Source organism: Brassica rapa, chromosome A06 (assembly GCF_000309985.2).
Source record: "Brassica rapa cultivar Chiifu-401-42 chromosome A06, CAAS_Brap_v3.01, whole genome shotgun sequence".
NCBI lineage: Eukaryota > Viridiplantae > Streptophyta > Magnoliopsida > Brassicales > Brassicaceae > Brassica > Brassica rapa.
In genome coordinates this window covers 20,943,921-20,969,673 of record NC_024800.2, presented here as the reverse complement: position 1 = coordinate 20,969,673, position 25,753 = coordinate 20,943,921, and the positions used below count along the sequence as shown (strand labels likewise).

General features: G+C 33.7%; 5 protein-coding genes across 9 annotated transcripts; 2 read left to right on the top strand and 3 right to left on the bottom strand.

Annotated features, from left to right (window-relative positions):
* Positions 1-1,593: 1,593 nt before the first annotated feature.
* On the bottom strand, positions 1,594-2,713 carry LOC103874108 (UPF0548 protein At2g17695). The gene is made up of 3 exons (XM_009152528.3): positions 2,435-2,713; positions 2,178-2,354; positions 1,594-2,105 (listed from the first exon to the last, which is right to left on the bottom strand). Exons 1-3 carry the CDS (start codon positions 2,491-2,493, stop codon positions 1,709-1,711), a joined length of 633 nt encoding a protein of 210 aa, XP_009150776.1. The 5' UTR covers positions 2,494-2,713; the 3' UTR covers positions 1,594-1,708.
* Positions 2,714-2,975: 262 nt separating this feature from the next.
* Positions 2,976-7,011, bottom strand: LOC103874106 (serine/threonine-protein kinase STY8). 2 transcript variants are annotated; one of them, XM_018659685.2, is made up of 15 exons: positions 6,255-7,011; positions 5,965-6,079; positions 5,815-5,888; positions 5,618-5,728; positions 5,485-5,539; positions 5,273-5,383; positions 5,123-5,173; positions 4,757-4,929; positions 4,558-4,665; positions 4,378-4,451; positions 4,113-4,288; positions 3,919-4,014; positions 3,743-3,823; positions 3,600-3,653; positions 2,976-3,509 (listed from the first exon to the last, which is right to left on the bottom strand). In XM_018659685.2, the coding sequence occupies exons 1-15, from the start codon at positions 6,455-6,457 to the stop codon at positions 3,354-3,356; spliced, it is 1,638 nt and encodes a 545-aa protein (XP_018515201.1). In that variant the 5' UTR covers positions 6,458-7,011; the 3' UTR covers positions 2,976-3,353. The 2 variants fall into 2 exon arrangements, with proteins under 2 accessions (XP_018515201.1, XP_009150775.1); XM_009152527.3 differs by having other exon boundaries at positions 5,809-5,888; positions 6,255-6,981.
* Positions 7,012-12,177: 5,166 nt separating this feature from the next.
* LOC103874105 lies at positions 12,178-13,364 on the top strand. 2 transcript variants are annotated; one of them, XM_009152524.3, is made up of 4 exons: positions 12,178-12,398; positions 12,477-12,729; positions 12,861-12,940; positions 13,026-13,364. In XM_009152524.3, the coding sequence occupies exons 2-4, from the start codon at positions 12,493-12,495 to the stop codon at positions 13,174-13,176; spliced, it is 468 nt and encodes a 155-aa protein (XP_009150772.1). In that variant the 5' UTR covers positions 12,178-12,398; positions 12,477-12,492; the 3' UTR covers positions 13,177-13,364. The 2 variants fall into 2 exon arrangements, with proteins under 2 accessions (XP_009150772.1, XP_033129557.1); XM_033273666.1 differs by having other exon boundaries at positions 12,395-12,729.
* A 1,797-nt stretch (positions 13,365-15,161) lies between these two features.
* Positions 15,162-17,261, top strand: LOC103874104 (prolyl 4-hydroxylase 5). Of its 2 annotated transcripts, none has more exons than XM_009152523.3 (8): positions 15,162-15,537; positions 15,615-15,699; positions 15,969-16,066; positions 16,150-16,247; positions 16,366-16,495; positions 16,584-16,771; positions 16,881-16,977; positions 17,052-17,261. In XM_009152523.3, the coding sequence occupies exons 1-7, from the start codon at positions 15,332-15,334 to the stop codon at positions 16,952-16,954; spliced, it is 879 nt and encodes a 292-aa protein (XP_009150771.1). In that variant the 5' UTR covers positions 15,162-15,331; the 3' UTR covers positions 16,955-16,977; positions 17,052-17,261. The 2 variants fall into 2 exon arrangements, with proteins under 2 accessions (XP_009150771.1, XP_009150770.1); XM_009152522.3 differs by having other exon boundaries at positions 15,612-15,699.
* A 1,602-nt stretch (positions 17,262-18,863) lies between these two features.
* Positions 18,864-23,333, bottom strand: LOC117125604 (putative F-box protein At3g58950). Of its 2 annotated transcripts, XM_018659684.2 has the most exons (5): positions 20,779-23,333; positions 20,190-20,592; positions 19,958-20,098; positions 19,530-19,889; positions 18,864-19,455 (listed from the first exon to the last, which is right to left on the bottom strand). In XM_018659684.2, the coding sequence occupies exons 1-5, from the start codon at positions 21,138-21,140 to the stop codon at positions 19,102-19,104; spliced, it is 1,620 nt and encodes a 539-aa protein (XP_018515200.1). In that variant the 5' UTR covers positions 21,141-23,333; the 3' UTR covers positions 18,864-19,101. The 2 variants fall into 2 exon arrangements, with proteins under 2 accessions (XP_018515200.1, XP_009150769.2); XM_009152521.3 differs by having other exon boundaries at positions 20,190-23,333.
* Positions 23,334-25,753: the final 2,420 nt, after the last annotated feature.

The window sequence follows — 25,753 nt, the reverse complement described above, 5'->3', positions numbered from 1 at the left end:
TCATATTTAAAAAAAGTTTTGAATCGTTCCAGCTCGGTAATAAATTCGGTAAAACTAAGAATTGTCTCGTGCTAGGGTTCCAAGCTATCAGCTTGTCTGATTTATGAAAGCAGATCAAGCCATGCACTGATTCTGTCGATGACCAGTGACTACAATTTTCTGGGAGTTTCGTCTGATCAAAAGACAGAGAATTAGAAGAAGAGTAGGAGGACCTGTTCGAGTTCTGAGGAATCGAGGCAAAAAACAAGTTGTCATCTTTTTGGAAACAGATTTGAAGGCTTTGCGTTTGGAATAAGTTGATGAAATATGGATCGGTGATGATTGATGACCAAAGCTTGGACACGCAGCTAAACTTGGCAACAGATTTCTCGGGCAGTCTTAAGAGTATCTCTGTGGTTAGATCGACAGGAAATGAAGAGGAGGAGGAGGAGGTTGATGATTTGAATTGTGTTCTTCTTTTTTTGTACGTCTCCTTTTGCTCCATGTTCTGTAGTAGCCCTATTTTGATCATAAGAGACTCCTTTATATACAATCAAAACTAAACCTAGAAAAGGCAAAAACACCAAAACTTTTAACTTTTATTTTACGTAGAAAGGAAACACTCCAAAAACCTTAAAAAATCCTAAACCCATGACGAGTTGGACTGTTTGAGATATTTGATGTTTGTGGTGCCTCATGAAAACGTTTCAACCATGATTTTAAAACAAAGTCTTATAAGCTTAGTTGAATTAATATAATTGTTTTTGAACAAAAATTAATGTAAATGATATTTTAACCTGACAATCAGTGATATTTTATAAGCCTAGTTGAATTAATATAATTGGTTTGGGTAGTTGAGGGACTATAGAGAAGTCAACCTGACAATCAGTGATATTTTATAACTAACTGTATCGCCCAAGAGTAGTACTTCTTAAGCATCGACCATAAACAAAAGTCTCTATGCAATCTCTCCAACAAGTTGTGCTAATAAGATTATGATGCATCATCCATAAGAACTTCTATTCAATATATATATGAGAGATTTTCTAGGCGAAGACACGAAGCCCTTACATTACTTTTGAAAATGTCAATCTTTATCTTTGTCATTCTAAAGCATCTAAAATGAACTTCCAAGTGTTTTTGAATATCGGAATCAAAAGTGATATTTTTGTTTGTAAATTTGTAATTTACTAGAGTTTTGTTGGAGAAAAACTTCCAATCCTATAAGATTTGACTAAATGGAATTAAGTCTAACAAAGATGAGGAGCTTATTTGTCTCTTATCCCAAACAACCGATATCCATTGTTAAAAAAAAATCATTATAATACAGTGAAATTTCTATAAATTAATAATGTTGAAACTACATCAAAACTATAATTTTTTTATTAATTTATAGAGATATTAATTTATCGATATATTAATTGAACAAAAAACTCCATTTGAGACTATAAAATTATATTATTTTATAGAGATTTTTAATGTATATTAATTTATAGAGTATTAATTTAAAGAGGTTATAATGTAGTTTGTTTAGGGATAATGGGCTGTTTATATTGACAAACCATAGTCTATCTACTTGGCCCTACAAGTAATGTGAGATTCAGATGTTCAAGCTAGATGATGGTTGAATCATAAGAACCACCAGAACTGAGCAGAGTAGTGCTTGAAATTGAACAAAAGATGCAACATGTTTTTATACAACTGAAATAACTTCATTTTTTTTTCAGTTTCAAGATGATGAAGAAGCAATACTACTAAGATGTTTAAGGACAGCATCAGAAGAATGATGAGCGAAGTGCTTCTGCCTAAGCTTGACATAAGGATAACCAAGGAAGGACAAGAAATGAGCTGGCTTCGACAAGGACATTATCTCATACCACACTTTACCATCTCCGTCAAGCTCAATCGAAAACCGCTCTTCTCCAGCTAGTAAATGCCCCTCAAGAGTGCCGCTCCCATACCCGAAATGCGCAGGGCCTCTTCTAGATTTCTTGCTTTCGTCGACGTAAGCCACTTGAAGAGGGAGCATCACCCAAGGAAGAACCTCTTTCACGCAGACACAAAACTTCTTACCGGTTTCAACTGGTGTGTTGGGATCAACAAATGCCCAATCCAGACCAAAGTGCCTGGCAACAAAAGAGATTCATTTTCTTGATGTTACATGAATTGAGATGAAGATGGGTAAAGAAAAACATTACTTCCAGTTCTGAAGAGCTTTCTTCCCCTTCTCGTAACTCTCTTTACCAGAACCAACTAAGACGCGAGAGTGATTAATCAAGAACCCATCTTTACTGACTTCTGAATCTTCCTTTAGTTTGGATACTGATCTAGACGAAGCTCCTCTGTACTTGTTGTCGTAATTGAAAGTTCCTGACCTGAAGTTTTGAAATCACCAACATTTAAAAGAGAGAGTTTTTTGTTGTTGTTGCAAAAGTTATGATTTTGATGATCTTACTTGTTGATGACTTGTTGCTGTTGCTCGGTGGATGGACGGCCCCAGCTCAAGAACACCATCTTTTTTTCCACTAGAATTGAAGCAGACCCACAAGCAAATCACCAGATAAATAACACTGTAAGTAGCCAGAACCACTTGTTTTCTTTTTTTTTGAAGTTTTAATTAAAATCGGGAGTTATCAGAGACGTGAAGAGAGGAGAGACTGTACACTTCACAAATCAGAGGCGTGTTTTTTTTTTTGTATCCCAATCATGTTCGGTTTATCCCTGTCCTCATCATGAGTTTCGGATTATGATTATGCCGTTTCTTTGCATAGTGAAACGGCACAGTGTTTGACAATGAATGTCTAAAACGACGGATAGTTGTGCAGCTTTGTATCTAGTAGTTTTTAAAAAGTCATTGCATTACCCATCTCGATATTTGAGTTGGGCACATAACAGAAGCAGGATGTGTAAGTGGTAGACATGAGTGGAAACTTTTTAACATCCAAAACAATGTCTGCCCATAAAAATACCATCTGTTGACTAGGTGAAGAAAATTATTTAGTCAAATGAATACGCACTTTTTTTTTTTTATAAAAAGTAAAAAAGTGTTCAAGTGTTTTCTGACGTAGAAAGGAACCAAAAGAGCAACTAAAAGGAGAACACACTCTCTAAGGTCAAACTAGGGCCTTCTCCACAAGCCACACCAACCAACTAAAAGGAAGAAAAAAAACTGTACAATTCAAAATGTAAGAGAGAGTTATCCATGAAATTGACCAGAACTAGTAACGGGGTCTTTTGAGGGTGGCTTGTAAGAAACCAAGACGCTGCTTGTCCTTGACTGAGTCTTCATCTCCAACCTGCTTGTTTTTTCACCACCACATCCTACTCTGATAAATCTCGCCTCTCAAGGGTTTTTCTTTTTTTAACTCGGATCATCACGACGGTACGACGTTTACCTCAATCATTATCTGTTGAAGCATTTCTATGATTTCCTCAAAGTCTGGTCTTTCTTTTGGGTCTTGCTGCCAGCATCTCTCTAGAAGTCCCTTCACTTTTGGGTGTGTCTTCTTTGGAATCTTCGGTCTAAGCCCCTGAGAAACAAAACAAAAGAATTCAGTTTAGCCTCTCTGGAGGAAGAACCAAAAAAAAACACGAATGCAACGATTCTTAAAACGCAATACCTTTTGAACAACACCAACAGCCGCTTGTAGTGGAGTCAAGAAAGCATATGGGATCTGTTTCCATTTACAGAAATACACAATACACATCAGTATCTTTCACTAGCATGAACGATTCAAAGAAAGAATGACAAGCAGACTCTCACATCACCAGTCAAAAGTTCCCATATCACTATCGCATAACTGAACACATCTGCTTTGTGACTGTAAGGTTTGTGTTCAATAACCTGGATTTCACAATTACATTGTCTAAGTAAGCAACTGAGAAATTAAACGGAGGAGAGATAGCCAGATCAATATATTTCAGGTACTGATTCATTACCTCTGGAGCCATCCATCGATACGTCCCTGTTTCAGCTGTCATGACCCCTGATTCGATCTGTACTCTGGCAACTCCAAAATCAGCAACCTTAACAAGCTGCTCAAAATTATCCAAAGATCAGAACAGGGTAATGAAAAGAGTATATCAAATGGATGATTTTAAGGAGATTTGTTGACTAGAGTAGCAAATCTTACTCCATGTTCATCCATAAGAAGATTTGCAGTCTTAAGGTCCCTGTGAATGATATTGTTTTGATGCAGATAGCACATCCCTTTTGCAACATCAAGTGCAACTTTAAGCAAAGTTTGAAGTTTGAAAGCGCATTTCTGTTTGTGCAGAAAATCATATATGCTCCCCCGAGACATAAACTCTGTCACAAAGATAAAAACTCGTTAACTTAGATGACATGTCTTTGTGAATTTGCAACTCAAAAATTCACATGTACTAATAAGATCTTACCAGTCACAATACAGAGCGTCGGAGATCGTGTGCATGCACCCAAAAACTGAACAACGTTTTTATGTCTGACTTTCCTGTTGACAGTCAAAAAAATTAGACACAAATTGACACTGAAAAAATGAAGCATGCAGTTACTAATATGCATTCACATTATTATAAGAATTAAACTTGCACACCCACCTCATAATATAAACTTCTTGAGAAAATTCTCTAAGCATCTCTGTGTTTACACGCTCAGGCCTAAGAAATTTGATAGCAACTTCCTGACTGCAATAAGTGCCTTTATGCCTGCATTGCCATCAAAAAAACATATTGATGTAACTTCTAAACAAAAACTTACAGCTTTGTCAAAAACCAGCTTACAGAACAATAAACTCACAGATCACCATATGAACCAGATGCCACTTTCTTTTCAATTTTGAGCTGTTTCACGTCAATCTCCCACTCGTCAGTTCCGTCCGTGGGTATTTCAATGCAGGCGGGTATCAGCTCGTTGCTTGATTTGTCATGCTCAAAGAAAGCAATAGACTTTTGTCTTGAGCCAGGTTGATCCTGTAGAAGATAGACAGCGGCAAATATAGGCGAGCAACTGACAACCGATTGAAGCAAAACATATCAACAAGAAAAAAAGGTACAGCGTCACACTGAGGTAGGGCATATTTTCTAATGATATATATAGCGTTGCAGCCTCCAAATTCAATTTTGAGATAAGAAATGTTAAGAAAAGTTAAGATATGGAAAATACCTTAAGCTTCAATATCTCCTTGCTTAATGCATCTTTTAAACCATCTGTTTCCTGCAAATCCAAATATGCTAAAGTTTATTAAACAGCTTAGTGATAACAAATAAAAGTTACAGGTAGGTAGCATGAAGATTCAAAAAGCTAAAATCATACCTCTTGAGACCAACCATCAACAACAAAGACATCCAAAGAAAAGCCATCCGCAGTGGAGAAAGCATGAGCCTCCTGAATATTCAATCCAAGCTCACCAAGCAGGGATGTCAGCTGAAACAGAAACGGATGAAATAACAGTCTCAGTCTGTAAAGAAGTATCAAAATTGAGGAACTTAAGCATCAAAAGAGTGGTGGTTAAAAGCAGCAGGAACCTGGCTAAGGAGTTTAGGCTTATCGATGGTTGAAAAGGTGATCTCATGCATTGGTCTGCAAAGTAGGAAGCAAAAACAAAAATTATAAAACACAATGAACAAAGAGAAACAAAAATATAACAAGAAACCTCACCGAGTAGCCAAGGTTGCATTAACAGCACTATCAACATCTTCAACAATTTTACTACCCAGAGTTATTGCCTCAAAATTTGGAGAAGAGCCAAAAGTTGGAGTTGCAAGAACCCTTTAAAACCAATAAGAAAGAGAAAAAAAATTTGAAAATGGGTTTAGGATCGATCTCAGTCAGAGAGAAACCCCTTTTACCCCTGCCTGTTTGGGTGGCTAGAGCTTTGGGCATCTTCCTCCAACGCAGGGTCAGTGTCCACAGAAATTCCGGGAGAAACCTGCAACAAAGATGGCCACAGAAACCAATTAACACTGTGAGATAGAATGAACTCAAAGCTTGGTATTATTACTTACCTGTACACTACGAACTTCAAAGACAGGTCTAGTAGCAGGATCTTCAGCCAATCTCAACAACCTCTGATGCGTGAGAACATCCTCTGCCCTCTCTACTTTAACATCCAGAGCATATCTGTAAATACCATAAAACTCCATTCAACTGATCAAGACACGTGTTAAGAAACCAAAAGATTATCACTTTTTTTTGTTTTGTCAACAGACATATTCATTTCATGATACAAACCCTAGAAACGAAAACTGAATACTTTAAAACCCTTTTCCTAAAAAATTCCAATTAATCAATGTACCGAGCGGGGAGGCGATTGAAATGTTGCCAGAGTTGATCCTCGAAATCAGGCAGAGTTGCTTCTTCGTAGTTAGATTCTTGGAGTCTCTGTAAGATTTCACCGTAGACATCGAGCTTCATCCGGTAGTGCCTAGGGTTTTCCTGCGACGGCGACGCCACGACGGCTCTGCTTCCGCAACTCTCCGGCTCGTATGTGTTCGTCATGACGATCCACGAGATTGAGAGGTACAGAACTGAAGAAAAAGGATCTTCAGAGAGATTCCTTATTAATAAACGCGAAGCAGAAAAAGAAAAGGATAGAGATTAATTAGAGTGAGTGAGAGAGAAACGTTACGGTGTGTTACACGTTGGCAATATCCACGTCATTTTGTGGGGACCACGTTGTGTGGGTCACAAGATTCCCACTAGTCCTTTTTTTTTCTTTTTCCCAAAGTGGATTGGATGGGATACTGGAGGATTGTGTTGTGGTGTTTGTATTCTTTATTTTTTTACATAAAAGTAAACTTTTAAATGATGTCATTACTCATTAGTCCAAAAATACAACTTGGTGTTTGATGATGCCTTTATGAATTATGATTAGTTGATTATTATAACTCGAATGTCTGTATTTATATTCACAATTCATAATGCAAAGTCGCAATTGACATATCTAGATACTTTCCAGATTTGTAAAATATTTTTGAAAAAAATGTCCTAATCGCTTTAGTGATTCTTAAAAGGTAGTTGGAGTTAAATAATTCATGTTTACTATTTAAATTTTGCTATACCAACTATTCATCATCGTACTCAGTGGCTATACTTTAAATCAACACTTTTGAGAATAAAGCAATGATGAATGTCGCAGAGGAACTGGTTTGGTTGAAGGGACTTCTTGAAGATTTCGGATCAATTCATCTCAGCCAATTACACTTCAAAACTCCATTGTGATTACCTGATAATCAACCAGTCATGTACACTGCACATAACTCTGTTTTTCATGAAAAGACAAAACACATTAAAATTGACTACTACTATATCAATGCAAATTCAACTAGGGCTGGCTTAATAATATTAGAAAGCAGAACTCGAACTTTTTTCTAGCAGAGAAATGGGGGTTACGCCCAGAACTCCAACTTTTTTCTAGCATAAATAATATTAGAAAAGGGATTTTTGCAAAATTGACCTACAACTTAAAGTCAAACACAAAACTAACCTCCTTTTTTTTTGAAAATTGGTTTTGCCCTATTCACCCCACAAGTTCATATAATTTACGAAAATGCCATCAATTTTTTTTTTCCGAAAATGACATTTTTACTCTCTCACCCTCATCATCTTCAAGTAATTACAAGATTGCCATTGTCATCAATACCACAACCACCATGAACAACCAATTTGAAGCTCTTAATGCTCCCAAAATCGATTTACTCTTCTTCTTTTTCCATTCTTGTGAACTAAACACAACATATCTCTCACTTTCTCTCCACAATGAGTTAAAAAAACCCAAGATTTTGATTCTAAAATTTTTATGGTTCATAGAGTCATAGAAGCTAACGATTATGGGTGGGTGACTTCCGTTTGTGATTCTGTGTGCTTGGAGAAACCTTATGTATGCTAAGGAACTTATCTCACCAATTTAAGGTATGACATCGAGTTTTTTTCCAGATCTGTTCGTCAGACGACTTACTTGGGAAGTCGTCTGGCTGTAGACGACTTACCTTTCAGTCGTCTGGCTGTAGACGACTTACCTGGAAGTCGTCTGGTCAACGCAGAGGTTATTTTTGCAATTGACTTTAAAATTTGTAACCTGAGACGACTGAAAGTTAAGTCGTCTACTATTGTTTGGTTTCAAAAAAAATTCCAAAGAACATAGACGACTTACATTTCAGTCGTCATAGGTTAGTTTTGTATTTGACTGGATAATTTCAGAAGTTTGACTTCCCCAGACGACTTACATTTCAGTCGTCTGGCGAAAATTAAAATAATAATATTTTTTTTAAAGTAAACGACTTACAATTAAGTAGTCATAGGTTAGTTTTGCAATTGAAAAAAAAAACTTCAAGATTTAATTATACACAGACGACTTATAATTCAGTCGTCCACCAGACGACTTAATTGTAAGTCGTCCAGAATTTTTTTCCGAGATTCTGGTCAAACCTCGTAAATCCTGGACGACTTACATTTCAGTCGTCTCGTGGACGACTGAATTATAAGTCGTCTGTATATAATTAAATCTTGAAGTTTTTTTTTCAATTGCAAAACTAACCTATGACGACTTAACTGTAAGTCGTCTACTTTTAAAAAAATATTATTATTTTAATTTTCACTAGACGACTGAAATGTAAGTCGTCCAAAAAGTCAAACTTCTGAAATAATCCAGTCAAATGCAAAACTAACCTCTGACGACTGAAATGTAAGTCGTCTAGCTTTTTTGGAGTTTTTTTTTAACCAAACAATAGTAGACAACTTAACTTTCAGTCGTCCGAAATAACAGATTTCAAAGTCAATTGCAAAAATAACATCTGCGTTGACCAGACGACATATAGTTTAGTCGTCTAGACAACTTAGATTGAAGTCGTCCGCGTCTTCTCCACTAGTTTTTAAGTCTTCTACGTTAGTTTTTGAATAACTTGTATTTTTAAGAGTGATAAGTAACTTCACGATATGTAAAACTCATATTTACAAAATATGTTCTCTCCCTTAGTTTTACTAAATTTGACTAAGTTTTTCAATGCAAACTTATAAAAAATATGATATGCTTTGACTAGTTACTATTGTTTGTTTCCATCTCTTACCAACATTCTTGTTTATTAAGATGAGAAAAAGGCCATTGGAGTTTATTATTGCATATGAGAGATCCAAAGATAAGAAAAAGGCTACTGAAGTCTATTATTTCATTGATTTGTAAATGTGTAAACACATTGTTAGCACATTTAATACATCTTGGAAAACATTATTACTGATTTTACAAAAAATTCACAACTAAAAGAGTATACATGCAATTCATAAAACAGACCACAAACAAAACTATTATAGATCATTCATCTACAAAGACAAGCTTGGATTCCACTTGAGTAGACAAGACCAGACAACTTTTAAGAAGTCCAGACGACTTCTAAGAAGTCCAGACGACTTCCAGAAAGTTCAGACGACTTTGCCAGAAGACTTTTAGGAAGTTCAGACGACTTCCAGACGACTTTACAGGAAGTCCAGACGACTTTACAGGAAGTCCAGACGACTTTTAGGAAGTCCAGACGACTTCCAGACGACTTCCAGATGACTTCCAGATGACTTCCAGACGACTAACAGGTAAGTCGTCCTAGAAGTCTTCCAGATCTGAAAAACCTGCACATCAAATCCAGATCTGAAAAACCTGCATATTCAAAACCGTTCAAATGACTTAAAAATATAGAAAATGAGTGGAATATTAGATAAATCTACATTTATAGAACACACAAAAATACATATCTAAAATTAATAGATCTACCTCTAAATTAGTGGAAGATGAGTACCATTTGATTAAAAACCTGCAAAAGAGATAGATTAGTAAGAAATACATGAGACAAAACTGAAAAATTCATATAAAGTTTGGTGTTTTCAAGTCAAAGAGATTAGAGAGAGGTTGGAGAGTTTTAGAATGATGAACATTACATTTTTGTTGCAGCCATTTGAGAGGAGGAGAGAGAATGTGTAAATTTTTCTTTATATAGGGAGACAAAAAATCCAATTAGATTTAATATTTTTGACTCAGACGACTTCCTGGACGACTTACATTTCAGTCGTCTGGCGAAGAAATTAAAACAGACGACTTACATGTAAGTCGTCCAAAAGAGTAATATTTTTAGCGGGAAATTAAATATTTTTAGCGGGAAACTAAAATAGAAGACTTTCCAGACGACTTACAAGTAAGTCGTCTGGACGACTAAAATATACGTCGTCCGGGTAAATTATTCAACAGACGACTGAAATATAAGTCGTCCACACCCTAAACATAACCCCTAAACTTAATTATCTAATTAAATACTTCATAAAACCAAATCAAACTTAAAAAGTGTTTACTATACACAGAAATAAACACATATAGGTGAAAACTAATTTTTGAAAAAAACATTTTAGTTTTCCAAAATCTAACCCTAACAATACATACAATACTACAACATATGTTTGTCAAACTCCTAAACCAAAGTATTTCATGATTCACTACTTCCACTCATCTATCTTCAAAACAAATCAATTTTATCATATCTTAATTTATATCAGTTAAAACTGTTTATAATTACTTGATTTTTATTTTTTACGCATCAAAATATTTTTTTACAAGATTTATAAATTATTTTTAAAATAAACTGGTACCAGACGACTTACACTTCAGTCGTCCAGACGACTTCCAACATTTCAGACGACTCAGACGATTTACTGGGGCTATATTCGTAAAAATGGCTTTTGTTTTTTTGTTTGGTCACAAGGGGCTGAGCTGTAATTTCACTAGGCTTTTAGGTTAGTTTTGCATTTGATTCAAGTTTGGGTATAGGTTTGGAATTAAAATCAAGTTGTCGGTTAGTTTTGGCAAAAACCCCATTAGAAAATGGCTTATTTTAAAAAAATAGGGATAACGATCCAATTTTTTTTAATGTACCTATAATTTATGTTAAAAATAAAATTTTAAAATCAATTTACCCAAAGGTCCACAGTTTTTTTGAGCCGGCCCTGAGTTCAAACTTGTCATAAGTATTTTTTTTTTTTCAACAACTTGTCATAAGTATAGATTAGTTTGCAGATATCTTCACAGAAACAACCATGTCTGTTTGACAAAAAAAAAAAAACAACCATGTCTAACATGTGTGATAATATCCATGATTTATTGGATATTCACGACTCTATATCTGGAAGGGAAATGTTAAACTGAAAAGTGAAGAGTGTAACAAGTTTATAAATATTTTATCTTTGTTTCTTAGTAAATCAAGTCTGTTTAGATTCTTTAGTAAGTAAGATTTATTTGTGTAAAAAAAACACAAATGTAAAAAGATAAAATCAATAAGATACTATTCAGATATCTTTCTCTTCTCTTTCACTCAATTTCGTCTATCCTCTTTTTCCCTTTGATCTTTACTATCATTCTCAGAATCCTGACAGTCAGCAAGAACAAAATTTTATAAACCGAAGGAAAAATGAATCAAGTTACTCGTTCATTTTGACGAAGTTTTTGTTTCTCGCCATTACTACCCCAAATTAAAATATTGGCTATAATCATCATAATAACATAGCCCAAAAACAAAATTATGAAAGGCCCAAACATCTAAATGACATTAAGCCTATCTATTAGCCCCCTTGAGCCCAATTTGCACCGGCAGAGATCCGAGTCAGTTCCGACGGCGCTAACCGAAGAAACGCGTCTCTCGAGAAAAATTCCACTTCGAATCCGGTAACAGAGGAACGATCTCCTTCGCCCCCCGTCGACGCCGAGAAATTCAGATTCGAGAAAGAGGACACGATTTGTTTAATAATTTATGTAAAAGCTTAAAACCCTCTGTTTAATAATCAAAATAAACATAAAATTGAATATTCGAACTATTTATGTTATTGAATAAAACTTGAAATATCATTTATCGGATTTGTTCTAATCATTTAAAATAAATCTGTTATTTCTAATATTTGTTCTAATCAATTTTTCCTTTTGATGTTTTTTCGATTACAATGAAACTTGAAATATCATTTATCGGATTTGTTTGAATAAGAACGGATATAGTTGAATCAAAATTTCGGATTTAATGACAAACGCCGGTCTACTAGTTGTTTAGTGGAGTACGTCATGCTGAAAATGGCCTTCCGGTGATATTGATTTTTTTTTTTTTTGCTAAAATTTGGAACCGGTGATATTGATTGCGATGGCCATTATGATTCAACGGCTGTGATTGAAAGGTGTACCATTAGGTGCTTCAAGACCATATGCTTTTGCATTATCCTCACATTACCTAATTGCTTACTTTATTATTGAATGAAGTTTAGAAGTTACACCCACCTGTCTTTTTCTTCTACAGTTTAGCTTAAAGCTTATAGTTTGTCTTGACGTACAAGATAATTGCAACAAGTTGGCAGAGTAGACATAGACGTTCATTTAATTGTTTGGTAGACTCTTTAAGAATCTCAGGTGTATCTCTTTAGTTTGAAGGTTAGACTCAGAATCTGTTAGGTTCAGCAGCTTTTTCTCCTCTTTGTGGTCTTTGAGCTACTTGTCTTGTGTATACAGTTTTAGCTGTATATAAATGAAGAAGCAGATTATGGATGAGTCTGAGAATTTGTGTTTCAAGAAGTCACTGATGTCGCCTCCTCCTCCTCCACCGCTTCCTCCATCTCCAGGATATGGATCAAGAAAAATCGATGGAGACAGCATAACCAATATACAGATCAAGAAGTTCTGGAGGCAGAAGCAGATCATTGAAGAGGAGCATCTCTTTGCTGCTATTAAGGCTGCAGCTCGTGTCAGAGCCCGCAATCTCTCTGTACGTCCTTTGGTTTTAACAATTATTGTGCGTTTTTTAATTCATTTAAGAGGAAAAAAGGATCTTTCTTTTGTAGAAGTTTTTATATGATCTCGTGTTTCTAGAGGTTCTAAGATCGATAGTTGTTGCAGGATGAGGACTACAAACGCTTTGAAGAAAGCTTAGACATCCAGGACCCTGAAATCGAAGCTCATGAGGGGATTAAAGACTGGTCTCTGTTTTATTTCTCATCCATATAAACTTTCTCTTTAACATATATCTTGAACTTTGAACTTTGACTGTTTATTATTTATCAGGTGGATGAAGAGCAAGTTCGCATACTTGAACCAGCCTGCTCTTGGATCTTCTGATTCACTGAAGAGAAAAAGGTTTTCGTCTTATGTACCAAACTATTTCTCCTTCAAGCCTTGCATTCCTCTCTATGCAACGTCGCTCAATGTCTTTTAGATATGAGCAAAATCTCTTTCAAGATCAATTGTCTTGTGTATATATGTCTGTCTACATATATGTGTGTTTGTGTCTATGTACATTCATGTGTTACTGTTCCCATGTTAATGGATATGGACTTTATTGTGTGATTGTCGATTTGTAACTATTGAATAAAATTCAATATTAGTATGGAACATTAATTTCTTCTTGTTCCATAGATGATAAGGTTATTGTACTTTGGTGTTTATATAATTCTACCCATAGTAGATGAACACTTAGGACTGGTTCAAACGCAACGGTTGCGGGTGGTTCCAATTTCTAGCAGTTTTAAGAGATTTGTACGACTGGTTCTGCGGTTAGAAATTAGTATGTTTGCGAGATACTTATGATTGGTTAACTATCAAATACAACAATGGTTAAATAATAAATTAACAATATTTACATTTTATATAATTATAAAAATATCAAAAATCATAATTTTATAATAAATATAAAATTATTTTAGAAAGTTATAGTTTTAAATTTTAAAAAGTTATAGAAAATATTTTTATTTTAAAATTTTATAATATTAATTAAAATATAATAGATATATTTTAGTATTTTATAATTCAAATTTAAAACTTTTATTGAATATTTTTATTTTGTATTTATATTGTTTTTTATTAAAAGAAAAAAATTATCTTCTCGCAACCGTCCGCAAACGCTAACTGGAACCAACTTTTGATTTTATGAGGTTTAAAGCGGTTTGAAGCGGTTTAGAACGGTTTCAGTGATTGTTGCAAAACGCCAACAACCGCAAAAGCTGCGTTTGCGGATGGTAGCGGAAAAACCAGTCATACCCTTAATCTCTATCTATATCTCAAGTATTATTGAATTGTTTTTTTCTTTTCTTGTTAGTTGAGAGGTATGTGAGCCAAAGTCCAACTAATGTTCCAATAGTACAATACTGATTATCTAGTCTAGTCTTAAATTTTTCTAACCAGACCTAAGAAGACTCTATACGTTGTAATCTAGGACCAATGGAATTATATTTTTCCTCAAACACAACATCTACCATAAAACTACAAGTGTTTAGTCAAATATTACTGAATTGTTGCCAAATTTAATCATGGGTTGTTGTTAGTAGCAACCATTGATAAAAACAACTAACTGATCTCAATTAATAGAACAATATTAAGTGAATGTAAGATTTATTTGGAATTGATGTAAAATAACATTTTAAGATTATCTGAAAAGGAACTATATTCTCTTTATGCTGGTAAGAATTGGATTAGTGGTCTACTATTTACAACTAAGGACTTTGTATTAACATAAAAAATCTAAGGACTTAGTATTAAACATTACCCACTAAAGAAAAGGTTGACTATTCTTATTTTTAGATAGACAACTAAAGACTTAAAGATGTGACCAAATCATGTTTTGGTAAATGTCGAACATGTTCTTATCACATCACAATTTATAAATAAACAAAGACAACTTACATTGTACAACAAGAAATTTTGATTTATAAATGTGGTCCAAGACTAAAAAATAGAGGATAGATCTATATGCTATTTTCCATTATTGACTTACCTTGATAGGCAGTAACGTTATAACTTTCAAAGCCTCTTTATTTGACATCTCCCAAAGGTAAATACTAAAACAATGTTTTTATTCATCAATTTTGTTTTAGAGAAGAACATCATTTGTGATCATAAAGTCTCATCGCCATTTACAATTAAATTAATCTATAAAATTCGCAATAAAAAAACTCCTTTTTCTTTTCCAACCACTCCATTATTATATGTTGAAAATGTAAGAAACTTATCCAGACAATGAGATTAGTGCCAAATAAAATCGAGGACATTAATAGGAATCGGCTTAAGTTTGTCACGGACTCACACAAATCCGAATTACCCAAAAGTATCGCGACCTAAAAAAAATAACAGAAAAATAAAGGGCTGAGTCGGAATATTAAAAGTCAAAGCCACCTTCTCTAAGTGTCTGTATCCAACAAATAACACGACGAAGAAGAAAACAAACACGAAGAAGATAGTACATAATAATAATAATTGCTTCGTATATATATTTATAAATAATAAACTCCAATCACCAAAGCTGCTCTGTAACTTGGTCTTGTTCAATGTTAGTAGTCATTTAGATCTTGAGAGAGAGAAAAATCAAAAGTCAAACAATGGCGTCGAAATCGAAGAATAACATTCGTTACCAACCGAGAAAAGCATCATCGAGATCGACTCAAGCGTTCACGGTGATCATCCTTCTGCTCGTGGTGATTATGATTCTTCTCGGTCTCGGGATCTTGTCACTTCCTAATGCCAACAGAAACTCTTCCAAGCCCAACGACTTGACCAACATTGTACGCAAGAGCCAGGAGCAGAGGTTAGTGATAAACGATTCCAACTGAATTTTCTGAAATCGATTCATGAGTGTTATTATTTTTTTTTTTTATATAGTAGTGGTGGAGATGAGGAAGGGAACGGTGAGCGTTGGGTTGAAGTGATATCGTGGGAGCCTAGAGCTGTCGTTTACCACAATTTCTTGGTAACTCAGATTGCGTTTTCTTAGAGTTTCTTGTTTCTTGTCTGACAAGATAAAGCTTGTTTCTAAGTTTAGTTTGATCAAGTTTGACTTTGTGATCCCACAGAGTTTAGATCTACTTGAATTTTTTTTTTTTTGAAATGTGTTGAAAATGGAGGAAACACATTTTTATCTGTGAGAAACACACGTGTGGTTTGTGTCTGAAATGAGTTACTAAATTGGAATGTCCGAGATGTGATCTTGTGCTTATTTTTATCTCTGTTTCTTTTTAGACCAATGAAGAATGTGAGCACCTGATCAACCTCGCTAAACCCAACATGGTTAAGTCAGCTGTGGTTGATGAGAAAACCGGTGGGAGCAAAGACAGCAGGTTTGCATCCCACTCTTTTCGTTCAAACTTGGGAAAGGTTTGTTGTTTCTTAATTTGTGTATACGGTCCCTCCCCCTATTCAGAGTAAGGACGAGCTCTGGAACTTTCCTTAGGAGAGGACATGACGAAGTTGTTGAGACTATTGAGAAAAGGATCTCAGATTTCACCTTCATTCCTGTTGGTAAGTTACCTTTTTTTGCTTTAATTATCCAATAAGTGATGAAAACATCTATAAAATATGTTATCATTTACCGGTTGAGTTACGCGTCACATCGTGATTTTGTGAATTTTGTTTGTAGAGAATGGAGAAGGTCTTCAGGTTCTTCACTACCAAGTAGGACAAAAGTATGAGCCTCACTATGATTATTTCTTAGATGAGTTCAACACCAAGAACGGAGGGCAACGTATAGCTACTGTACTTATGTACCTGTAAGTAACCAAAAGATAAATCTTTTTTTTCTCAGATAAATTTCTTTATGCTTTTTTTAAAAGAATCTTCTTTTCGACAATACTTTAGCTCGGATGTTGATGATGGTGGCGAGACCGTGTTCCCGGCTGCAAAAGGAAACATTAGTGCAGTCCCATGGTGGAACGAGCTCTCGAAATGTGGCAAAGAAGGACTCTCTGTTCTACCAAAGAAGCGAGATGCTTTACTTTTCTGGAACATGAGGCCTGATGCTTCTCTAGACCCTTCCAGTTTGCACGGTGAAGAGATTCAACAACTCAAAAACTATCTTTTGCTTTCACTGAGAATAATAATTATAATTATATAAGTGTCTCTAAACTTCTATGTCCTCTGGCTTTGATTTTTTAGGGGGATGTCCAGTGGTGAAAGGAAACAAATGGTCATCCACCAAATGGTTCCACGTCCACGAGTTCAAGGTCTAAAATAGAAACTAAAATTTGAAGAGGTAATATCTTAAATCTTGAACCACCTATTGATAATTTCAAGTATTTATCTTTAACTTCTTTAATCTATTTGTAGGTTTTCACGACAGCTCAAGTTTGTGTATTGTTGTATTTTCCCTTTTGAAGTGAGGATCATTACTTAGAAAACTGGAGACTGTTTGTTCACGAGGGATATTTGAACATTTTCTACTTTTTTTTGTCTAAACTACTTGAGATTTTTGTAACTTTACATGTTCAGTCTGAGTTTTATAACTTCAATAATACAACCACGCATTTTCTATTTGCACTCACTAATACTCCAATATCTGTAAATATGAAAGATCGGAGAAGATACTGGCAACAGGATAAGCATCATTTGGGGTTGATAAAAATAGATATAGGTGATTTCCTCATCATATGCATCTTTGTATTCTGTTATCTGTAAAATAAACATAGATTTGTTGAAACCTGAAACACCCACGTCAATTTATTTTGTTTTGTTAAATAAAATTTAAATGCACAGATCCGAAGCACTAATAATACCTAGAAATTTGGGGTTGTTGAAAACCGGCATTGCTTGTTATCTCAGATCCGCAGCATGGGATGGCAACGCCGGTTGATAAACTAGATATAGATGATATCCTCATCATATGCATCTTTGTATTCTGTTATTTGTAAAATAAATATAGATTTGTTGAAACCGTAAACACCTACATCAATTTATTTTGTTTTGTTAAATAAAATATAAATGCACAGATCCGCAGTACTATTTTTTTTTTTATCAAACTAGCATTGTATTCCTTAAAGAAATAGAGTTTACACTCCCATATTGGAGTTTGTTACAGACATAGCAAGGGCTAATTTTGCCACAAAATCAGCTTCAGCATTAAAGTTCCTAGATATGAAATAGAAAGATATTGAATCAAAGAGCGATAAGTAGTGATAGATATCAAATATGATACCGAACAGTTCAGGTTGGTTTCCTCCCTTCTTCAAAAGATTGATAAGAGATAGAGAATCCGATAGAACCGCTAGGGATCAGACGTTTGAGTACACGGCAGTTGATAATCCGCAGCACTAATAATACCTAGAAATTTGAGGTTGTTGAACACCGGCATTGCTTGTCATCTCAGAGCATGGGATGGCAATGCCGGTACATTTGTATATAAGCAATGTATATGCTGGTACATCTGTATATAAATGCACGGATGTGTTAAAAAAAATGCAATAAATAAATATAATAATTAAGCTTAAATGAAACATAATAGTATATTAATATAGCAATTTTTATAGTTGGACAAATTATCTGGATCCAAAGTTCTACATAGAATCTGATATGAATTTTATGTTTACCAAACCAGATCTCACATAGATATCCAATATCTAAACAATTGGATACTAACATGAACTGAATTCGAAAAAATTACAGATATCTGATACATAAATATATATCTAAAAATAATAGTTAAGTTAGTACTTAGAATAATTCAATTATTTAAAATAATAATTATAAACTTGAATATATAAAAAACAAATCCGAACCAGTTATTTTGGATATAATCGGTAATTTTTTAAATTATGTACTATATCCGATTTTTTTTTGTTTTTTTTTCCAATATAACCGAACTAATTAGTGAATATGATCCAAAATAGTACCAGTTTTCTAGATCTGACATACCCGATATTCAATATATCCAGCCCAAACCCGATAAAATATCCGAATGTCGAGCCTTAATAATTTGTACTCCCTTTGTATCACTTTAAGTGGTTTTTAAGGTTTTTGTACTTGGATTAAGAAAATACAAATTTTTATACAATTTATTTTGGTTATATAAAATATTATTAAATAAGATTAATTTAACCAATAAGAAAAAAATCAGTATTTTGCGATTGTCACAAAATTTAATTGTATTAAATTCTATCTAGAATAATGATAATATCAATTATTTTGAAACAATTTTTTTTACTCTAAACACCACTTAAAGTGATACTGAGGGAGTAATATAAGTATAAGTTTTACAAATTAGAAACAATCATAAATCTAGTGTCCATCTCGGGGCAAAACATACGCTGCCACAGCTGTGGACATAGTTTGGTCGAGCTTGGTCATCTCCCCCTGATCCCTCGACGCCTCCCCTAGCTCTAAGTCAGTCCCACGTAGCCGTCAACGCTGTTGCAAAATCTGGAGACAGGTACGCCATGATTTCAAACAGAGCCCCGAAGTCCCGCTTCTTCTCCTGATCGTTAGACGCCTCTGATTCTGCAGCAGATTGTCGAGCCTTCAATGCTGATGCTATCATCGTGTTCTGATCAACAATTCCATCAAACATAGCATCATGGACTCGTTGCCTCTCCTTATATTCCTCATTAAGTTCCGCAAGTTTGGTCTTAGCAGCATCAAGCTGCTCTTTAAGGTCCTGAGACATCTCCTGCGTTGGAGGAGGAGCTCCATGCAAGATGTAAAAAAAATCGTACTTATTTTTGTTGTTGCGGGGTGTAAACTGCAGAATCCAAGAAGATGACAGATTAGTTAACTAAAAACCGTAATGGTTTTCTTTAATGTAATTAAATATACCTGAGAGGAGATCTCCTCCATCTGGGTTTGGGACATACTCTCAGAAAACAATTTGCCATATAATAATAGCACCGTCTTGGTGGAGACCTCCTCCTCGTCGACCTTATGTGCGATGATTTTAAAAATTCTATTTACTTCCAAGTTTGTAGCTTTCTGGTCGTCGGCATATACTTCCATCTCATCTAAACAAGGGAAAGACTCCAAGAAATGCCTTATCATCTCTTTCTCTCTAACTGTTCCTTGAAACTCTCTGATCTCCAACTTCTTTACTGGACATGATAAAAGAGAACGCCCTTTGTCCTCCCGAGATATGCAGTCACATACATCCCCGCATTTGTCAGTCACATAGTGTAAGAGACCCTTGAAAAGTGTAAGCAAGTCAGTAAGTGAACTCTAAGTACCATTGTTAAATGTTTTGCGCTTAATACCTCAAGGACTAGAGTTTCTACATGTGGACAGTTCCTCAAGAGAACCGGCATTGCTTGCCATCCCAGATCCGCATCACAAATAATACCTAGACATTTGAGGTTGTTGAACACCGGCATCGACTCACAGCATAGAGACAGTACCTGAAACAAGACAAAAAAATACCATTCCGAGTCCCAACATTAACATTTTTGTTTTCAAAAAACACATAATGTTTCAGAAATAACAACTGACCTCAAGAGTCTCAGCAGAAATGATAAGTCTCTGAACATTTCTTAAGCCAGTTATGAGCTTCCACACATTTCTAAGACGCAGAGAAACATCATCTTCATCATTTGGTGCTCGTATTAGTAAAATGTCACGTCCATTTAACTTAAGGTCGAGTACAGCCTCAGCTAGATCGGGCAAGTTAACTTTTGGATAATCCGCGGCAACATAATCAGAATACTCAAGGTAAACTAGATTCGGAGTATCAAACGAAATGCTCTTCGGATTCCGAAAGTCTCGGAAACCGCTAGCGTAGATAGTTAACTTCCTGAGGCTTTGACTTGACACGGATTCATCCATTTGCGGCCACTGAATATCAGCCATGTGGAACTCCTCGAGAACAGGGAAAGCAGAGAGAAACACCTCAAGATCTTCACACAACAGAATCCACGTAGATTCAAAGGTGAGAGTCTTAAGCATTGGTAAGAAAGTGTCTGCACCTCTACGCGACCAATCAACACCAAACTCGCTTCTTAAACTCAGCTCTACCAGTTTGGTACTAACGAACATCTCATCGGGCAGAAAATACATATAGTTGTCATCATCGGATCCATGAAAATCTAGGACAAGTTCAAGGCTTTTAACGCCACGTTGGAGGACATTACATATCCAAAGGTTCACACGGTCTGTGTCGATGCCAGTTTTGCATTTCAAGGAGAATTTCTTGATGTGAGTATCACCTTGCAAAGCCAAAACCCTATCCACGAAATCCATGAAGCTTTCAAGAATACCATCTCGTTCCCGCTTACCTTCTTCAGGAATAAGAAACACGGAGTCGTCAATGTCGAGGCTAGGGACGAGTGTGAAGAGATTACGCCATCTTTTGGAGAGAATCGAGGTTAAACCAGCTTCCTTTGTCGTCAGGAAAGACAATATATGACAAATAACATCGTTAGGTAGACTTCCGATACGATCCATCTTAGCTGCACGAATGCTAGTTTAGTAGAATCAGAAGATGTGGAGTTTTTTTTTTCAGTTATCCATATAAAATAGATAAAGTGTTTGGTCAGATAAGCCGATTCTCCGAAAAGCACCTTCGTCTATCTGTGTCTTATCTATACGGAAGAAAATATAGCCACTAATTCTTATTTCTCTTGCTAAAGAGTCCGCCCAACCACTTCTACTTCAAATTAAGACTTTAATCTTTGTTTTATCAAATGGGCTTTAATCTAATATGGTCCAAGTGACCTTAAAAGTTCTCACACAACTAAGTTTAATCTAAGTGATTCGAGGGATGGATAGATTACCACTTTACGTGGGGTTATTGGTTGGTGTATTTTGATGGATTTAAAAATCTAAACTAAATCTAGTGTTATTGGTTCTATGATTTTAAAATACGTATTGAAATCATGTGTTATTCGTTTAGTGATTCATAAATTCTAATTCAAATCAGGTGTTATTCAATCATACGGATTTACTAATAGATTTGATTTCATAATGTATTTGAATAGATTTGCATGGATTTCTTTGTTAAAAATACAAATGCTCAAATCTGAGGGAAAACCTCCGGATTTGTAAATACTAATCAGAGAGAATTTGAAAATTTGTATATTTTACTTGGATTTATAAATACTGTATGGATTTCTAAATCAATCAAAATATATAAACCAATAACACATCCGTCCGATTAACGAACGGACAATTTCAACCACAAAATCTATTCTTTTTTCTTCAATCACAACCACACAATTTTGTTTTCATTCTCTTTTTGGCATGAGACCCATTTCTTTTAAATTTTAGCCGCATGTCATATTTTTTTTCCTCGTCATTTTCTTCGACTAGGTATCTATCTATCTATCTATCTATCTATCTATCTATCTATAATAATAAAGTTGAGTTATGTTCTTTCCTCATATGTCCACATCATCAAGGACATAGGGGGATTTTTGGCAACCTGGCACATTCTAATTTTCCTCTTCTTGAAAGCTCTTTCCACGGGAATTTATTACTAGGCTTGGCATTTAGCGTAGGTTTTGTAGTTTATAAGTTTATTAGTTAAGATAATGGGCTAAAATAATAACTCTTGGTACTCAGACCCTATGTTTTTAGTATGAGAATAACCTCTCATGGAAATTACTTTGATAATGAGGTTGATGCTGTTAAACTAATTTGGTCAAACACTATATATAAGTATAATCAATCTCAATAGAATGTTAACTACGTGCCACATGAACCAGGATTAAAGGAAAAGTTCTATATTACTCGAAATCTCTAGCAACAAAATAATAGGACTGAACTTGCTTTAATCCCTTAATATTAAAGTAGGAGCATAACTTTGTGCTCATGTGCTATTAACAAATATGTTATTTCTTGTCTAGCAACACCATATTTATTCTCACATTCTCTAGGTAAAAATCCTCTCGTTACTAGACTTATTACATACTTTGCCATTACTCATTAATTGGTGCTTAACATAATGTTTAAATCATATTAGTTGGTAACTTACGATTTAAAACCGGTTCGAGACAAGAACTCTCGCCTTAACAATTTAAAACCGGTTTGGGAGAAGAACTCTCGCCTTAACGTATGTTGTAACAATTTAACGTTTATTTTAATGTTACTTTCGTGATATATATGATATATTTCGTGACATATCTTATATATATATATATATATATATATATATATATATATATATATATATATATATATATATACCAAAAGGGGTGGTTATCTAAATTGGTTTCCATATTTCATATAAAATATTTGATCAAAACCGGTCATTTAAAAGGTTCAAGTTAATTATTTCCAATTCATATCCCCTAAACTATATTTACGAAGTGATTTTGTCACATGTCCTTTCTATAATCAGTTTCACAAAACAAATATGACATGCTTATTGAAACTGATGACATGTCTTATAGCTTAATATGACATAGAAAATTGCATTTAATGTTAATTTATATTTTTGGTAAACTTTTTAAAATATGGTAATAACTCATATATTAAATTTAATGTCAATTTATGTTTTTAGAAATTTTTTTAGATTATGAAAATAACTCATAAATCATCATTAAAATAAATATATTTAAATATGGCATTATAAATTTCGAAATATAATTTAATTATATATTTTCAAATTATACAATTTTATTACTAAAATTTTCAAAAATGTATACAATTGTTTTAGAAAATTATAAAAATTAATCGTAAAATCATTATTTTTTATATATCTACAAATTTTATAAATATTGTTTAATTTTAATTTTTGGTAATTATGCATCTTTTACAAATTAATTTAATATATTTAATTAAAATAAATAGATAAAAAATCTATCTAAGATTATAATTTCAAATATATACATGCAAATTCTTAAATATAATTTTTATGTTTAATTAAATCAAATTTATATTAAAATATTGATACGAAAAGAAAATTTACAATTTTAATAAAATTTTATTTTATAATATAATTCATATTTATCTGTTAAAAAATATATTTTTTTTACTGCACATGGTGCAGGAAGACACCTAGTTGACATAAAGAAAAGAGTGATTGATTTAAAATTAAATTATACGAACCAAATTTAATGATATGATCCTAGGTGATAACTGATTGATTTAAAGTCAGCTTACATATTTCAAAACTGATATTATGAATTTACTCATCCTTATATAATGTCAAACGTTTCGAGCCTGCTAGCATATTTTCAAAACTGTTTGATTAAAACTAAATTTCGTTGACCAAATTAACTCTTTGTTTCCTATAATATACCATGTGATAGGACAAGCAAGGAATAAGGTAAGTTCTCAAAATTTCATATTAATTAAGTAGACAGACTGGTTTTCCCGCTATCACCCGCAAACGCAGCTTTTGCGGTTGGTAACGGTTGTCGGCGGTTTGCAACAATCACTCAAATCGCTCTAAACCGCTTCAAAGCGCTCCGAATCTCATAAATTCAAAAGCTGGCTCCAGCTAGCGTTTGCAGTTGCGGGCGGTTGCGGAAAGGTAAATTTTTTTTCTTTTTTTAAAACAATATATATACAAAAGTAAAAATATTTAATAAAAAATTTAAAATTGAAATTATGAAAATATTAAAATATATCTATTATATTTTAATTAATACTATAAAATTTTATAATTAAAACAATTTCAATAAATTTTCAAAAATTAAAATTATAACTTTCTAAATATAAAATTTATATTTATTATAATTTTATGAGTTTTGATATTTTTATAAGTATATTAAATATATATATTGCTAATTTATTATTTGACTGTTACCGCTTTTGGTAGTTAACCAGTCATAAGTCACCCGTAAACGCACCAATTTTTAACCTTAGTACCAGTCGTACAAATCTCTTAAAACCGCTAGATACCGCAACCGCCCGCATCCACAAACTCCTGCAACCGCAACCGTAACCGCTGCGTTTGAACTAGCCAGGCCCTAAATGCATTAATTATAGTTTGAATAATTGAATATAAGATTCATATTCATCGTATTAATCAGAAGATGAAAACAATATATCAGCATTAACATCGGTTTACCTTAGTACACATCTAAATCAATTAAAAAATATAAATAAGAAAGTCAAAATATTATTTTCTCCAATTAGCCTCAACGCTTTTTATTACCTTTTGATTGTACGTATTAACTAAGAATTAGTGATTAATGTTATTGATTCGATGAGCAAGGAATATTGTAAGTTCTCAAAATTTCATATTAATTATTGTTACGAAAATAAAATAAATCTCAGATATGCAAGTATACCATAGACCCGCCATTGCATCTAGATACAATGATTTATATTGTTTTCTCCTCACCACTGTTTCCTTCTCAAAACATCCTTACCAAAACTTTCGAGCTTGAATATCACTCATGGCGAGCTTTAACTCTGTAGCCGATTTGGAACCTTTTAAGACAATGTGGAGAGTGATGATTAGTATTGTTCGATTGTGTAAGCAATGCTTTGCTGCTGGTGGCCTAATCATTTCAATGATTCTCATTGATTCTAATGTAAGTTTCTACAATCTTTTTCAATGTTAAATGTAATATTTTAATATATTTTAATTAAAATTGATGGGTTTTTTGAAAATTATTTTTTAACCCAATGATGTTCCAGAAATTGATGCTTTCAGAAAGTGGTATATCATTTCTTTTAGTGAATTTGGACTATCATTATTTGTGTCTATTTTACTAAGTTGATACTTTGTTATATCTCTTTATAGGATTGCAAACGAAGAGTTCTGAAGACACTTCTCAGTTGTAGTTTTATCAGTCTTTTTAAAAAAATTGGTTCTTTAAAGTTTGTTTCTTTAGTATTTTATTTCCTACTTTTTTCTTCATTTTATATTCATAATTTATATTATGAAAATAATAATTCTATTGCTTATGTTTTATTTTATCATAAACTTATAATAAATTTATATAAGTCTTTGCTTACTCTCATTTTTTTATTCAAATATATTTAAATTACACTAATAAATTAAGCAGTATAGTTTAAAAATTATAATCTTTTTTATCCATAACCCCGCGCAGGGCTGCCATATAAAAACAATTTTGTATTTAATTTATTATAATCATGATCCG

Excerpts from the sequence above, each read along its gene's own strand:
- LOC103874106 (XM_009152527.3), bottom strand. The coding sequence starts at position 6,457 with ATGACGAACACATACGAGCCGGAGAGTTGCGGAAGCAGAGCCGTCGTG. Across the intron at positions 6,080-6,254 it reads TTCAATCGCCTCCCCGCTCG|ATATGCTCTGGATGTTAAAG; the intron begins GTACATTGATTA and ends TGGTATTTACAG. Across the intron at positions 4,666-4,756 it reads TCTGGTTCATATGGTGATCT|GCATAAAGGCACTTATTGCA; the intron begins GTGAGTTTATTG and ends ATGGCAATGCAG.
- LOC117125604 (XM_009152521.3), bottom strand. The coding sequence starts at position 21,140 with ATGGATCGTATCGGAAGTCTACCTAACGATGTTATTTGTCATATATTG. Across the intron at positions 20,099-20,189 it reads TTTCTGCTGAGACTCTTGAG|GTACTGTCTCTATGCTGTGA; the intron begins GTCAGTTGTTAT and ends GTCTTGTTTCAG. Across the intron at positions 19,456-19,529 it reads TGGAGGAGATCTCCTCTCAG|TTTACACCCCGCAACAACAA; the intron begins GTATATTTAATT and ends TGGATTCTGCAG.
- LOC103874105 (XM_009152524.3), top strand. The coding sequence starts at position 12,493 with ATGAAGAAGCAGATTATGGATGAGTCTGAGAATTTGTGTTTCAAGAAG. Across the intron at positions 12,730-12,860 it reads TCAGAGCCCGCAATCTCTCT|GATGAGGACTACAAACGCTT; the intron begins GTACGTCCTTTG and ends TAGTTGTTGCAG. Across the intron at positions 12,941-13,025 it reads CATGAGGGGATTAAAGACTG|GTGGATGAAGAGCAAGTTCG; the intron begins GTCTCTGTTTTA and ends ATTATTTATCAG.
- LOC103874108 (XM_009152528.3), bottom strand. The coding sequence starts at position 2,493 with ATGGTGTTCTTGAGCTGGGGCCGTCCATCCACCGAGCAACAGCAACAA. Across the intron at positions 2,355-2,434 it reads CAGCAACAAGTCATCAACAA|GTCAGGAACTTTCAATTACG; the intron begins GTAAGATCATCA and ends TCAAAACTTCAG. Across the intron at positions 2,106-2,177 it reads AAAGCTCTTCAGAACTGGAA|GCACTTTGGTCTGGATTGGG; the intron begins GTAATGTTTTTC and ends TTTTGTTGCCAG.
- LOC103874104 (XM_009152522.3), top strand. The coding sequence starts at position 15,332 with ATGGCGTCGAAATCGAAGAATAACATTCGTTACCAACCGAGAAAAGCA. Across the intron at positions 16,067-16,149 it reads GGTGGGAGCAAAGACAGCAG|AGTAAGGACGAGCTCTGGAA; the intron begins GTTTGCATCCCA and ends CCCCCTATTCAG. Across the intron at positions 16,496-16,583 it reads GCTACTGTACTTATGTACCT|CTCGGATGTTGATGATGGTG; the intron begins GTAAGTAACCAA and ends ACAATACTTTAG.